The sequence below is a fragment of the Polyodon spathula genome, chromosome 3 (genome assembly GCF_017654505.1).
Source record: "Polyodon spathula isolate WHYD16114869_AA chromosome 3, ASM1765450v1, whole genome shotgun sequence".
In the NCBI taxonomy this organism is placed as follows: Eukaryota; Metazoa; Chordata; class Actinopteri; order Acipenseriformes; family Polyodontidae; genus Polyodon; species Polyodon spathula.
In genome coordinates this window covers 87,306,797-87,322,108 of record NC_054536.1, presented here as the reverse complement: position 1 = coordinate 87,322,108, position 15,312 = coordinate 87,306,797, and the positions used below count along the sequence as shown (strand labels likewise).

Sequence of the window (15,312 nt, the reverse complement as noted above, 5' to 3'; positions counted from 1 at the left end):
AGCTGTTACATCATTAATGAACAAGGCTTGTCATAAAAGGTATAGTCCATTTAACCCCTTTGCAGCCTTCAGTGGCAATGTTTGATTACCGAGTGGTCATTGGGTAGCTACCATAGGCCATGTTTGATTTCACACTATGCATGTGTTCTTGGCTGTGTAACTGCTGTCATTAAACTGCACCACACTTTGTATAGAGATAGTCAAGCCCTTTGCGAACCCGCCAGACAGTTTATTTGATTGGAATCTGTCACTCTCTCACAGACCCAGATTCCCAGATCATGTGCTCATGGTTTTTTGTTTTGTTTTGTTTTTGGTCCCAACAAAAATTTTCAATTCTATTTCAAAATGACAACGAAAACATCAAATGCATGCAAGTAATGTTTAGAAATATATTTATTTGGAAGTATATGCCTGTATAAACTGTAACATCTCACAATAATCCCTGTACTTTAGTGTACATATACATTTGACAATCTGCAAAAATAATTAACTAACTTTTACACCATATTTTTGTTTTGTTTTTTTTCATTATGTTGATAAAAACGGACATAACATGCTTGCCTGTTGGGTGATATCTATGACAAAATCGCTTGACTGTAAAGGGGTTAAAAGGCTTGTACTGGTATTGCATGTTCTACAGTTAGTTTTGCTCCCTTGCTGAATGCACTGCAGTGTAACAAAACTTTCTGACAGAAATAGTACTGATTATAAAGTAACTTTAATAAAAATGCAAACCAGGGTATGTTACAGATAATCCTCACATTATGAAAAAATACATTTAAAAAAAAAAAAAAAGAAACACACATTGTAAGGCCCTGACCAATAATTTCGAGATCTACACTTACTCAATTTCATAGGAGACCTTTAATATACTGTATTGAAAAAAAACATACAATAAAAACTAAAACATTTAAATAAATCAAATAAAGCTATTTTTACCAGTCAATAAGCCATATAGCAAGTTTCTCTACTTTTATCGTTTAATGGCCATGACTAATGTACAGTAGAACCTGTAATATCCAATTTAATTGGTTCCAGGGTCGATTGGATATATAAAAATACTATATCTCGGAGGGAGGCGTTATACTATATTGTAGTAGCTTTATTAATGTTGGAGCTTTATAAATTACATCAGTCAGGTACATCAGGTGCAAAAACAGTTCTTAATGAGCTTTCTCAGTTTAAGCCAAAGTAATCCAACAGGTCTTTTTGCACTGTTCATGTTAACAGAGACAGAAACAACGACTAGAAAGCATACACACAAACAGGCTTTGGAGGTCAAAAAAAAAAAAAAATCTTTTTAAAACGGTACAGTAATATTATTCCCTTACTTTCTTTTATTTAAACTGGGCAGTAACATGTAGTGGCAGCATGTAATAAGGGAAATTGAATTCCTTTTTCTTTCTGATACTAAATCCGTTCTTGTCTTAGACCCATAATAAAATATGCATTGACCAGTTTCCATCAGAACCGCTCAGTGTGTAGCGGCCTGTGTAAATGACACATGCAAGAGGTCCGTCGGTTAATAGAGGGTATTGTATCTTACAGGATCGGATATGACAGGTTTTACTCTACAGTAAATAGAAAAAGACATACTGCAATAATAATTAATACTCCACAGATTCATTAAAATAGAAATCTTTGATTAATGGTTTTACTTATTCTATTTAATATGGATGCAGCACACTTTTACAGTTTACTTGGCTAAACAAAGAAATTTGTATGATGAACAGTGATTCTGCCGTAAATGAATTGGTCATGGCCTAAAATGGTAGTTAATATGTAAAAACAATCCTATTCCTTAAGACTTATGATTGATTTAATATACATAATGTACATATTTATAGACTTAGGAGTATGTCTAGCATAAGTCAGTCACCCCTGTCGAGGCTAGTGATTTACTTGGACATCCTCCTGCAGTGAATAAAAACCGTACACCACGAACGATCATTCATATCCTCTATAGCTTATATCACTTACCTGTAAAGTACAGCTGGAAGAGTTGATGATTTCTGTGTCCCTCCTTCCTTCTTACTTGGTTTTCTTTCCTTCGGTGCTCGCAAAATGGCTGGGGCATTCAATTTCTGTCATTTTGAGACAATTTGGTTATTTAAGTGATATTAAACAGAACTAGCCACAGACACATAGTGCACATTTTTACAATGGAAAATATGAATAGCAAAAGTGCACTATGACATAAGAAAACTAAACTGTACCATTTAAATGTTTACACTTATGTAACACATTTATAAGGAAATACAATCTAGTGAAGAAAAGCAAAAATCTGAAATTGTGTGGCTGAACTGTATAGTTAAAAACTGCAACCCATTAGTAAGCAACACAGATTAAACCTAAATGCTTATTTCTGTACAAACACTAAAAACATTACTTAACATTTAGTAAAGAAAAACTCAAATTTAGGCATATACACAATTAAACACAATGTACATTTTTTTTTGTAAATGTTCAGAACTGACTATATTATGCTGCAGAAAAAAATAGCGTAAAGATTAAATTATTTCAAAATATGGTTTTAGCAACATCTCAAAATAGCCATGCATGCAAAAGCTCCACAACATAATGCATTTCACAACTCACTTCTATGGGAGCTTTGAAAGTGACAGACAAGGCAAGTTGGTTTAAGAAGGAAGAAAAACACTATCCTTGGCAATAGAACATTGAGGTAGTTTATTTTTCTCAACTTCTCTGCAACACTGGTGGTGTTCTATAGGTTAATTAGAAAAATTATCTCATTGGGCCAAACTCTCCACAAAGCAGACAAGATTCTCTTCGGGTTTCCACTAATCTGCAGCATGCTAGCTTCTCAGACAGCAACCATCTATCAAAGTCATTTCTCTGCAGCCCTGTGGGTTGGCATCTGTTCAGCCAACTGGAAGAAAGTGCCATGCAAGCTGTGCAAATGAATCCTACTGCTGCTTTTCTACAGCTTGCACACACAAATGTATGCGTTGGCTTGTCGTGATTTCAGGTTATCAAAAGGTAAAACATGTAAGGTTTTGTTGGTAAATATGAAAAAAGTCGACTCCTTTCTTATTCTCTTATTTATAAAACTACCGGGAAACAAAATCGGCAGCAGCATGCTTTTTAACATGTCCCTATAAAAACATTTGATATGGTCTTAACTCACCAAGACCCAAGAAATCAAACCACATGATTAAAAGAGGGGAGGTGAATGTTATTTGATTTTGTATTATTGTAAAAGTGAGTCTATTTAGTATATTTAGTAAATGTATTTAAATGCTATAAAATGAAATTCATCCACAAATCTGCTCTGAAACTTTATTTTGTAAAAACCAACAAATATAATATTAAATAAATACATAGTAAGCACTTTATGTGGCAGTACATTCTTGTGTTGTCACACTTACAACACTGCCACTGACGTTGAGGATTTATTTTTCAAAAGCACACCTGATCTCCTTTGGGATTTGTAATTGAATGAAAGCTTATTCGTTTTCCTTTATTGCAATATGAACCAATCTAGAGTGACAAAGCAATCTCAACACCTCAATATACTGTAACCCAAGTTCAGAGGAGAGCATTTAAGAAGCAGAACACACATTTGGACCATGGAATACCAGTTATACAAGGTAAGGATGTAGTAGCAGTCAGACATGTGGAAATTCAAATTCCAGGAGAAATGAAAGCACAAAACTAATGTTCATACAAATGCTGCTTTTTTAATCAAATAATGAATTATGACCCACTGTGACAGAGATCGAATGACCTCCTGAAAAGGGGCAGAGCTACGGTACACGAACGGGAAATGGCGTGGCATCTGCAGACTGGAGAAGCGGATGAGTTTGTTAACCAAGGGGTCATGAAGGAGGGTATAAACAGGGGTCGTAGTGAAAGTAATCTGTTCCTTTCAAAACGGTCAGAAACAACCTAAAAGGAGAAACTGTGTTAACGAGAAATGTGAGTGTTGTGTTTTGTTAGTTTGTCTAGTTGACTGTTTGTCTGTTTTTCTAAGACTACCAACACCTATACGGAGCTGTCACCGCAGGCCAGCAGTAAACCTGGACACCAGCACTTTCCTTTCACAGAGAAAACTGTCTTTGCACCATGAGGACTAATTCACTCACTGTAGGAATTGTGTATGTGTTTTGTGTTACGTGTTAGTGTAAACTGGACATTTGGTTACGGGTTAAACACAGGGATTACAAACAAAGTGATACATGCCACTGTATCACTTCATAACATGTATTATTTACAGTTGTTTTCCGTAAGGCTCTGGACATTGAAACCATCAATAAACACACTTGCACCTGTAAATCGTTGTCCGTCTGTTCCTTCACTGCTGCACTGCCTACACCTGCACTCACTTGAGAACTTTGCCACACCAACATATAAAGTCTACGTATTCTACCGTGATTCTCATCATTACCACAGGCCTTAGAAACCCCAAGTCTTTGAACACTATATACACTGTATATTAAAGTGGTCATCTACCAGGTAGATTTGCAACAGCAGCAACTAGCATTTGAAACTGAATTTAACAGCATTGATCGAAAACATCTTGCATCAAATCACTAAAAGATAGGTAGAGCTGGATTTGGCACCAAACGCATATCTACCCAGACATAGTATCAATAATAATTTCTAGAACTATAAAATGATGTGATATCACTTGTTTTTCACTCATATTTTGGAATGCCATCACCTTCACCTATTCAATGAATGCAGCATTTCTCTTCCGGACAACTTTAAGAACTAGAAAAAGTCCAGATTAAAACGACTTTCCCAATTTCCAGAGACAAATAAACCCCAATTTTAAACTTCCACTACAATGATAGTTATAGAATTTCTTAAGTAAAAATACCATCATATTTGGTGACAGTTTTGCTTCCTCACCCTTGCTGCTAATTGTAATTAGGGATGTCAAGGTACAATATTACATTGGTTATGTTCATACCACAGTATAATGTAATTTTTTTAAATCATTTTTGAAATGGCTATTTAAAGAAATACAGTGGTCAACTAATATTTTTATTAATTAGTTACTTTTAGTTACTTTTAATATTAAGCGTTCTGTTTTAAAACTGGCTCAAATCCAAGCTATGTCATTCCCGACTGCGACCAGGGGTTCCTAGGGGGCAGCGCAGAATTTGGCCGAGCGCTGGAGAACGCATGTTTCAGAATTGCAGTTGAGAAAGGTGATACTGCTGTAAATAAAGAGTCATATTATGCACTGGTTACGCAAGTTTTAAAATTGCCTTTTATTTTTATTTTACTACAAATTTACATACCTGAGCTTTGCTATACAGGGACGTGTGATACTGCGTGAAGAGGTTGGATGTATTCCCTCCTCTAGCTGTGTTACCCGAATCCTGCATGCTCTGTTGGATGTATTCCCTCCTCTAGCTGTGTTACCCGAATCTTGCATGCTCTGTTGGATGTATTCCCTCCTCTAGCTGTGTTACCCGAATCCTGCATACTCTGTTGGATGTATTCCCTCCTCTAGCTGTGTTACCCGAATCCTGCATGTATGCATGCTCCTCTAGCTGTGTTACCCGAAATCTCTGTTGGATGTATTCCCTCCTCTAGCTGTGTTACCCGAATCCTGCATGCTCTGTTGGATGTATTCCCTACTCTAGCTGTGTTACCCAAATCCTGCATGCTATGCACACTGGTTTTCCATCATCAACTACAAAACCCTCTTCGTTTTATTTTCATACCCAAAATATCCCCAGATGGATGACATGATCTGTTTCGCGGGGGGTGTCGGGTCACTTTCATTACTTCTGTGAGTTTGTTTACTATCCGACTTCTGTGTTTTGCTTGTTTAGTTTCAACAAATCTGTTTCCTGTGCTGAATACCACGCAATTTAAAACGCTCATTTTTCTTTTTTTGGGGTTCAAAACTGACAAGCAGCAATTTGGAACTGGTTAAAGACAGAAACACGTGTACCACTTTTGCATACCATGGTATAGAAAAATGGTTGCTGTTTGAAACCGTGGCAATCTATGCCACAGTATACCATGACATCCCTAATGGTAATAGAAGGGAATGTTAAATTAGACATCTGATAATATGCCTGTGCAGCAATATGAAAAGATCCATATAATTGTTTAAATAATACTTTCACAATTTAATAACAGTTATGCAGACAGGCAGCTGCTTTTCTTTTTTTTTTTTTACCATGCAATATGTAAATTACCACTAAAAATTAGGAGAAACAAACAAAAGAAAAAAATCTCTTCTTATAGTACATTTATTTGCTTCACTTTTTTCCTTAGACTGATTAAATAGCCAATATTGTGTGGCTGAGCAGCTAGGCAGAGCTGTTGCCATGGTAAAAAGGAGGTGCTAGGTAGATTAAACTTCAGATTCAGATCCAGTTTCATCCCGAATGACAGGTCAATCAGTTACAGAAAATGAAAGGATTTTACAAACAAGATAGCTATTACAACAACAAAATTAAGCCTTACGTTTCCAGTAGGTGGTTTGCCCCAATCCACATCTATTTCAATCAGAAATCATTACCTAGCGTACCAATGGATCTGATCAAATTGATTTTTTTAAAGCACAATAGTAAAGGTAGATGGGAAGCAATAGAAAAGGAAGTGTTATTGAAAGAGATGAAAAAGGTCACCAACCTGTCCAATAATGCTACCGAGTACTGCCCATATTGTTTGCCCTTCATTCCTTAGATTGCCATTGACATTCTGTAAATCTTCCAAAGACTCACACAACTAGAATATGACAAATGAAAGTAGCATAAGCAGCAAGTACTAAAAAAGGGGCAGAAAACAGCATTATTTCTTAGCATTTTCTATTATTGTCTATAGGAGGCACTCTTGACCTAGACATGAAAAAAAAGAAAAAAGTTAGTTACAATTCAAGAGGCATACTGGTACTCAACAGCAAATAGACCAGAAAAAATAGTCTGTAAATGTTCTATGCCTTTCTAGGAGGTTACTGATATTCCATAAATCCTTTGTTACTTCTTTATAGATGCATAACAATGTTGGATCTAAATTGTTAGCACAATTGATAACCTAGCAAACATTATTGCGAAAATTGCTAAGAAGCAGCTGCAGCCACATGTTGTATGTTTACCTAGCTATGCAAAGATACAACACAATAGAATAAAGACTAAACTTCCAGAGAATGCTATTTTATTTTGCATGGATTTAAAAAATCACTGTACCCCAGTGATCCTAGGAATTCAACTTTAGAAGCATTTAAAGAAACACCAGATAACAGAACAAATAAAATGATACCTACAGAAGAAATATTAAATATGATCAAGATAGTTTTAGAAAAGTGTTATTTTACATTTGGAAACCGAAAATGACAAGCAGAATGATGGCACAGCAATAGGCTCAAAATAAAATTAAAAACTTCATGGAAATCCGATTTAAGAAAGCTGTACGACACGAGCAGTCATGCAAGGCCAAAGTGTAACTCAGCCACAAATATTTAAATATATCATACAGTGCTTTAACATTAATTAGGTTATCTAGAAGGAGAATGTATCAGGCTAAAAGAAAACTACATGGAAACACACACAACCTGAAAGTACTACCAAAACAGAGTGAGAAAAAGGGGAGACATTTTTATATCCATGGAAATTGCCCCATTGTTATAGCTGACTTCACCGATAGTGGTCATGAAAACAGGGATTTGGAACCAGCAGTGCACTAGGTAGAGAGGAGGTAAACCTACTGTTTCTTACTGTGCCATCTACAAAACAATTTCCATTCCGCTTGACAGAATGAGTGTTTGGATTGTTTTATTCTTTAAAAAAAAAAAAAAAAAAAAAAAAGCAAAATCAGAAACACATCAGCACTATAACACTGCGTTCCTACTGTACCTTGTTATATTCAATGTGAAGTTTTTCCTGTTCATTTTCAAGCTTATCTTTAAGATTCTTCTGGTCTGCAATGTTGTCCTGGATTTGTATCATTCGCATATTCCTTTCTATAAAGAAAACAAAGAAAATGATCACTTTCAGAAATGTGCAAGTCATAGTAAAGGAAATCATACTCATATCAACATTAACATTCTGTGCATTGCTCAATTTGCATGGAACATTTGGTTTTTATAGTGACATTCAGTGAATTACAGCAACTACAAAATTAAGACTGATGACTTTAGCCTTTGTTTTTGTCAATGGGTAATCGGGTATTTTCAAGATTATTAACAGCCTAACCTGCATCTTTACACTATATGTTATTGATTTTATTTGTATGTATTAATAATTGTGTTCTTTGTACCAAGGTAATAATTCACAAAGTCTGCAGTTAGGGCTGGCTGCTTATGCTTTCTTCTGCCGTCTACACTGGCGCTGGTATCGGAGGTGTCTACAGGGAAGATGTCTGTGCTGATTCCCATCAGCTCAGCCTTGCGCATAAGCTTGCGTATGGCAGAGGCGCTGCTAGTGAGTGGCCGAGGCAGCTTCTCTCTGGGTACCCAGGCTTGTGGCCTGGTGTTGCGAGCCAGCTCTGCTTTGGCACGGTATTGTTGAAGCCTGGTAGTGATACGGGCCTAGGGACATATAGTAAGAGGTCATGTTAAAAATGTACATGAATACACTCATACACATTTAAATAACATATAATTTGCAAAATAATTTATGACCAACTTAAGAACTGTGGGGCCTAAAAAACTAAATAATCACAAAGCCCGCTTTAAACTGCTTCAACTAATTGTTGTGAATACAATAGACTGTCATTTGATTAAACTACATAAACATAAAAACAAGGTAAAGCAAAAATAATATTTAAAGACTGTATAATATGCAAACAATTCATGTCAGACTGCAATGTTAATCTGTACTACCTTTTTACACAAAGAAATTGTAAATGTATTGTGGCATTTTTACTGGTTGTTGTAACTTCACTTTCAATCACAGAGCTACTTTATTCTTCTTACTTTATTCTTATGACAATCAGCCTGGAAAGACTTAACATCGGTACCTGTGCTTCTGGTGCAAGTTGTTTCTCTCTCTCTTGCAAGGACATTTTGCAATATGATTGCAAAGCAAGGTAGTTCTTCCTCTTCCACTTTCTGTCCAACCTATCCGCATGCTGCTTGCAGTAAGCAAAAAATGGGTCTGCAATGTCCTGGATAAAAAATAGACAAAAAGCACCGTATATTTATTCAATACTGACTACAATCCTAGGCAAAGAAATGTTTAAAAAAATAGTCACTGTAAACACAGGACCTGTACATATATATTAAAATAAAAATTATAAATTTTATGTACAGTGTCCCGAGGGAACAATGTTTCTCGAGCTATTGTATCTCGATATATTATATATATATATATATATATATATATATATATATATATATATATATATATATATATATATATATATATAAAAACACACACACGCACACGTGTTATATAAACCGGATATCGTATAGGGTGCTGTGCAACACAAGCTGCTATCCACCCCACAGATGGTCAGAGTGGCAGTCCAAAAGCGGGCGTCCTGGTTGCTCTGCGACATACCTGATAACTACGGGGCTTTGTTATTTTTCACGGGTAGGTTATGATTTCCATTACATGAGAGCAGATGTTAAAACCAGGCTGACTTGAACTGTTGCCATGATAAGCAACAACTAAGACGTAGCTTTACAGTAAACTAATGTAATCCATCTGCGTCTCCATCCATTTACGTTTTCTTCCATCTGGTGATGTAGATATCCTTCTGCCTGGTGCTGATGGCTGATGTGTAATGCTGGCTCCAGGGATCAGCTTATTTTGCCTCCCCAGCGCATCAGCACACACAACGGCTGCAATGACGGCTCAGGGATCAACCATAGTGCAGTTTCCCCAGCGCATCAACATGACAACCGCCTGGATTGAGCTAAGTAGGGTACATCTCTGGGGTATTCAACTGGGCACCTTCCATCCTCTGTGTTTTGTCGACAAGCCCATGACACCTCAAGAAGGCTCGACTATGATTCTGGTGTCCCAACATCACCCACCTCCGTCCCCCACTCAATTCAACCCAGCTTACTTCCCTGTACATCAACTTTTCTTTCTTTCTATTGTGCTTCAGATCCCCAGCCAGAATCATTACGTCTCAACCACAGCCAGTTGCTGCTCCTTTCTGCTGCTTCAGATAAGTTCTTCACTGTGCGACGCAACTCTTGGCCACTGAATCCGACGTCTCTGAGAAACCGGGTTGTAGAGTGTGCCACATCCTCGCTGTTCCACTTCAGCAGCTAGTTCAGCATATAGCAGTTTCTTCCTCACATACACCTCATCTACAGCACCCTCCCATGGCACTGTTAACTCTACCAGGTGAACAAGGCGTGCTGACCCAGACCACAAGACAACACCTGGTTGAAGATTAGTGATGGCAATCTCTGGTGGAAAAATAAGCCACTGACCAACATCTGCTTCTGCTTCTGCCAGCATTTTCCAGTCTCTTGCAGCTTCCAGTTGTCCGGGCAAGGCTTGGTTTTAACACCTTTTCTTGGCGGTTGCTCTCTTGGGCAGCGGAATGTTGCCTTTTGTGTGTAATGTTTTGATGGAACTGGTGGCAAATTATTGGTCATGTTATGTTTGTCTTCCAATGCTAAGACCAAACATAAGAGGTGAATTTCGCGGTGACCCCTCAATTTCCCGATTTCTGCGAAATCGCCATTTAGGTAGACCCTTACTGATAACAAATGTCAGATATTTGTATACAGGATCTAACATACATAGTACATATTTAATAAGTTTTATAATGGATCCCAAAACTACAGTGTCATTGGATCTGTATTGCTAGCACGATCAATTCCAGCAAACATTAATATTTAGTCTGTAGCACCTTAATTTGTGGCAAGATTTGTAGCAGCCAACGCCAGAGGGCTACTATGATTTGCAGAATTCTGAAGCTGATGGCAGCATTTTTACCTAACCAAACAGAATCACAACCACACACTTTATAAGGCTATATATATATATATATATATATATATATATATATATATATATATATATATATATATATATATATATATATATATATACTCCGATAATATTTGTTGGTCACCAGGTATTTGTTGGTCCCTCTTTATAGTTTTATATTTATTTACAATCCAGCATTTGTTGTTAAATTGTTTGAACCAACTGCTAAATCACAATGAGTCAGTTTATTACTCACCTTACTGCATTTACAATTATCAGTTTCCTTTACAGTTTCCTTTACTCATAAACTGATGTTTTTCATTGCTGTTTAAATAATAATAATAATAATAATAATAATAATAATAATAATAATAATAATAATAATTTAATTCTCTTTTATTAACAACATGAAAATGCCTGAATGTTTTGTTTTATTCACAGAGTAACGGTTATATCCTCCATAACTGTAAACACTATAATTTAAAATAAATGTGGTTATTGAAATAAAACAAAACTACAACGTTAACGGGGCTGCAGTCGGTAGCTATCTGCTTTGTAACAGCACCGATTATAGTGTCGTACTTAACTTGATTCATTGGTTTGCATTGATCTTGAATTTCTAAGAGTACTCTCTCGAAACTGATTGGTTTAATTTGTTGCTGTACTGTTCTTGTCTGTAGCAGAAGAACTACTAGAAAGTGTATTTTGAGAAGTGAACGCATGTTCAGCACGTAGGTAGTACAGCAGACTAGATGCACTTCTGAGATACTGGATCTCACTGACAGTAGATACAAATAGCCCTCTTTCTATCCAATGAAATGTCAGAAAGTTTAAAAAAAAAAAAAAAAAAGTCCTTCAGTTTGAGTCTTGCTACATAAAACGGTTCAGTGACAGATTTTATATGCAACTAATACCTACATGCATTCAATCCTGGCATGCACTCGAGTGTATTAAAATGGTGAAGCAGTAAATTACTTACGGTATGCTAAGAGTGACAAGGCAGGGGAGTGTGCTAACATGCGTTAAAAAAATTTTATGAGTACAGACAGTGAGGATGTTTGCACTGTATAACATAGATGACACTGGTAGATCTGATGGAGATATTCTGCTTTATACTGTAGATTCTATTTGTACTTTTGAAAGTAAGAATTTCTTCAAGATGATCCAGTGGTGAAAGCTAAAATTTATGGCAGGTTGTTTTGATTCAGCTCTTACTAAAAATTTACGGAGATTAGGGGATTGGCGAAAATAGATGACAGGAGGCTTAGGGTTGGTTTTCTGGAGTTTTACTAAATCCCCTCTAATGGTTAACTTTACAATCATTTCTAGAGATTAATGACTATGACTATGTATGTATGTGTATGTGTGTATGTATATATATATATATATATATATATATATATATATATATATATATATATATATATATATATTATTATCTGTACCTATTGCTTACCGACCCAAGGCCGGGGTAAACCTATTCATTCCGACTAATCCGATGTCATTCTGAAAGTAAGAGCTTCTGATTACACTGATGAATATCCAGTCGACCTTTCAAAGAACATGATTTATATGTACATCATTTTCATAATACTGAAAAATAGGTATTTTGGAAAGCTGCTTATGATGAAAATAGCAATGAGTTAGTTGACCTGTTTACATAAACTGTTAAAACTACTTGGTTCACAGTGCTGCCAATCATTATTTCTCTAGGTAAGGAAGGAAAAAGTCTGTTTGACACTGGACCTGGTACGTGTGTACCACACACACACTATATATATATATATATATATATATATATATATATATATATATATATATATATATATATATATATATATATATACACACACACACAGTGCCTTGCAAAAGTATTCAGACCCCTGACCAATTCTCTCATATTACCGAATTACAAATGGTACATTGAAATTTCGTTCTGTTTGATATTTTATTTTTAAACACTGAAACTCAGAATCAATTATTGTAAGGTGACATTGGTTTTATGTTGGGAAATATTTTTAAGAAAAATAAAAAACTGAAATATCTTGCTTGCATAAGTATTCAACCCCTGTGCTGTGGAAGCTCCCAGTTTGCACCGATGAAAGAAATTGCCCTAACGAGGACACAATTACCTTACCATTGGCCTCCACCTGTGAACCATTAAAGTTGCTGTCACATTTTCTGGATAAAAACCCCACTGTTGAAGGATCATTGGTAAGGCTGTGAATCTGAAGGAAAATGAAGACCAAAGAGCATTCTATAGAAGTTAGAGATAAAGTAATACAAATGCATAGATTAGGGAAAGGGTACAAAATAATATCCAAGTGTTTGGATATCCCAGTGAGCACAGTTGGATCAATAATCAGGAAGTGGAAGCTGCATCACACCACCCAGGCACTGCCAAGAAAAGGCCGTCCCTCAAAACTCAGTGCTCAAACAAGAAGGAGACTTGTGAGAGAAGCCACAGAGAGGCCAACAATCACTTTGAAGGAGCTACAGAGTTCAGTGGCTGGGAGTGGAGTAATGGTGCACCAGTCAACCATATCAAGAGCTCTGCATAACACTGGCCTGTATGGGTGGGTGGCAAGAAACAAGTCGTTACTCAAAAAGTACCATCTGAAAGCACGTCTGGAGTTTGCCAGAAAGCATAAAAGTAACCCAGCCCCGATGTGGGAAAAGGTTTTGTGGTCAGACGAGACCAAGATAGAGCTTTTTGGCCAAAACTCAAAGCGCTATGTGTGGCGCAAACCTAACACTGCCCATGCCTCAAGACACACCATCCCTACAGTGAAGTATGGTGGTGGCAGCATCATGCTGTGGGGATGCTTCTCATCAGCAGGGATTGGGCATCTTGTTACAATTGAAGGAAAAATGGATGGAGCAAAATACAGGAAAATACTGCAAGAAAATCTGCTTTGGTCCGCTAAAAAACTGAAGCTTGGGAGGAAATTCACCTTTCAGCAGGACAGTGATCCCAAGCACAAGGCCAAAGCAACACTGGAGTGGCTCAAGAACAAAAAGGTGAATGTCCTACAGTGGCCCAGTCAAAGTCCTGATCTCAATCCCATTGAGAATCTGTGGCACTATTTGGAAATTGCGGTCCACAAGCGTCATCCAACCAACCTGAACCAACTTGAAGGAAATCTGCCAAGAAGAATGGGCCAAAATCACTCTGACACTGTGTGCAAAGCTGGTACATACTTACCCCAAAAGACTTAAAGCTGTTATAGCAGCGAAAGGTGGCTCTACCAAATATTAATGTCTGGGGGTTGAATACTTATGCAAGAAAGATATTTCAGTTTTTTATTTTTCTTAAAAATATTTCCCAACATAAAACCAATGTCACCTTTCAATAATTGATTTTGAGTTTCGGTGTTTTAAAATAAAATATTGAATAGAACGAAATTTCAATGTACCATTTGTAATTCAGTAATATGAGAGAATTGGTCAGGAGTCCGAATACTTTTTGATAGCCATGCTGGTTGAGCTTGCCGTGAACTTGGTAAAGATTACCAACTCTGTCTCTAGCAAAGCAACCCCAGACAATGACACTGCCTGCTCCATGCTTGACAGTGGAAACCACACATGAAGAACTCAAGCGCACGCCCTCTCTGCGTCTTACAAATACTCGGCGGTTGGAACCAAATATTTCAAATTTTGACTCATTGGTCCATAAGACTGACTTCCACTCCTCAAACGTCCAGTTTCTGTGTTTTCTGGTTTCTCCCAAAGTTTCTTCCTCTTATTCTGCACTCTTAACAATGGTTTCTTAGCAGCAATTCTTCCAGTTAGGCCAGCTTCACGCAATCTCCTCTGAACAGTTGATGTTGAAACATCTGTACTTCTAGTAGCATTTAGCTGAGATTGTATTTCAGGTGCAGTTAATTGCCGGTTTCGCAGACTTGTGACTCGAATAAACTTGTTCTCTGATTCTGAGGTCACCCTTGGACTGCCTGACCTTGTTCGGTCCTCATGAGTGCCAGTTTCTTCGAATCATCTGATGGTTTTGGCCACAGCAGTTAAAGACATTTGCAAAGTTCTAGCGATTTGTCTTTATGATTGACCTTCATTTCTTAAAGTCTTTTTTCTTTGCTTAACTGAACATATTTTGCCATTTTCTGCTCCCTTACATTCAGGAATGACAAACTTGTGCCTATGCTACCTATATTTATAGTAATCATGGACCCTAATCTGTTAACAGTAATTGGTGACAAAAGGTTAATCAGGTAACATGCTAGATAAATCAGAGAACATCCAACAAAGACACTTTTATACTTAGGCCAGTGTTCTAACACCATGTTATACACATTTCAGACTTTTAACTGACATGGGCTTCAGACTGAAATCCCCATGCTTTGGGTGACCATTTCATTGAAATTGACAAGATTTACATTTTCATTAAAAAATAAAAATTTTGAATGCAATTCACTTA

At 36.8% G+C, this 15,312-nt stretch overlaps 1 protein-coding gene across 3 annotated transcripts in view; it reads right to left on the bottom strand.

The window, feature by feature from the left end:
* phf14 (PHD finger protein 14) overlaps positions 1 to 15,312 on the bottom strand; it is a 132,498-nt gene that overhangs the window by 77,098 nt on the left and 40,088 nt on the right. For all 3 annotated transcript variants that reach the window (XM_041246261.1, XM_041246263.1, XM_041246262.1), the window contains exons 8-12: positions 8,947 to 9,093; positions 8,245 to 8,515; positions 7,842 to 7,948; positions 6,622 to 6,717; positions 1,981 to 2,084 (exon numbers count right to left, since the gene is read on the bottom strand). In XM_041246261.1, the coding sequence (XP_041102195.1) occupies positions 1,981 to 2,084; positions 6,622 to 6,717; positions 7,842 to 7,948; positions 8,245 to 8,515; positions 8,947 to 9,093 (725 nt within the window). The remainder of the gene's footprint in view (positions 1 to 1,980; positions 2,085 to 6,621; positions 6,718 to 7,841; positions 7,949 to 8,244; positions 8,516 to 8,946; positions 9,094 to 15,312) is intronic.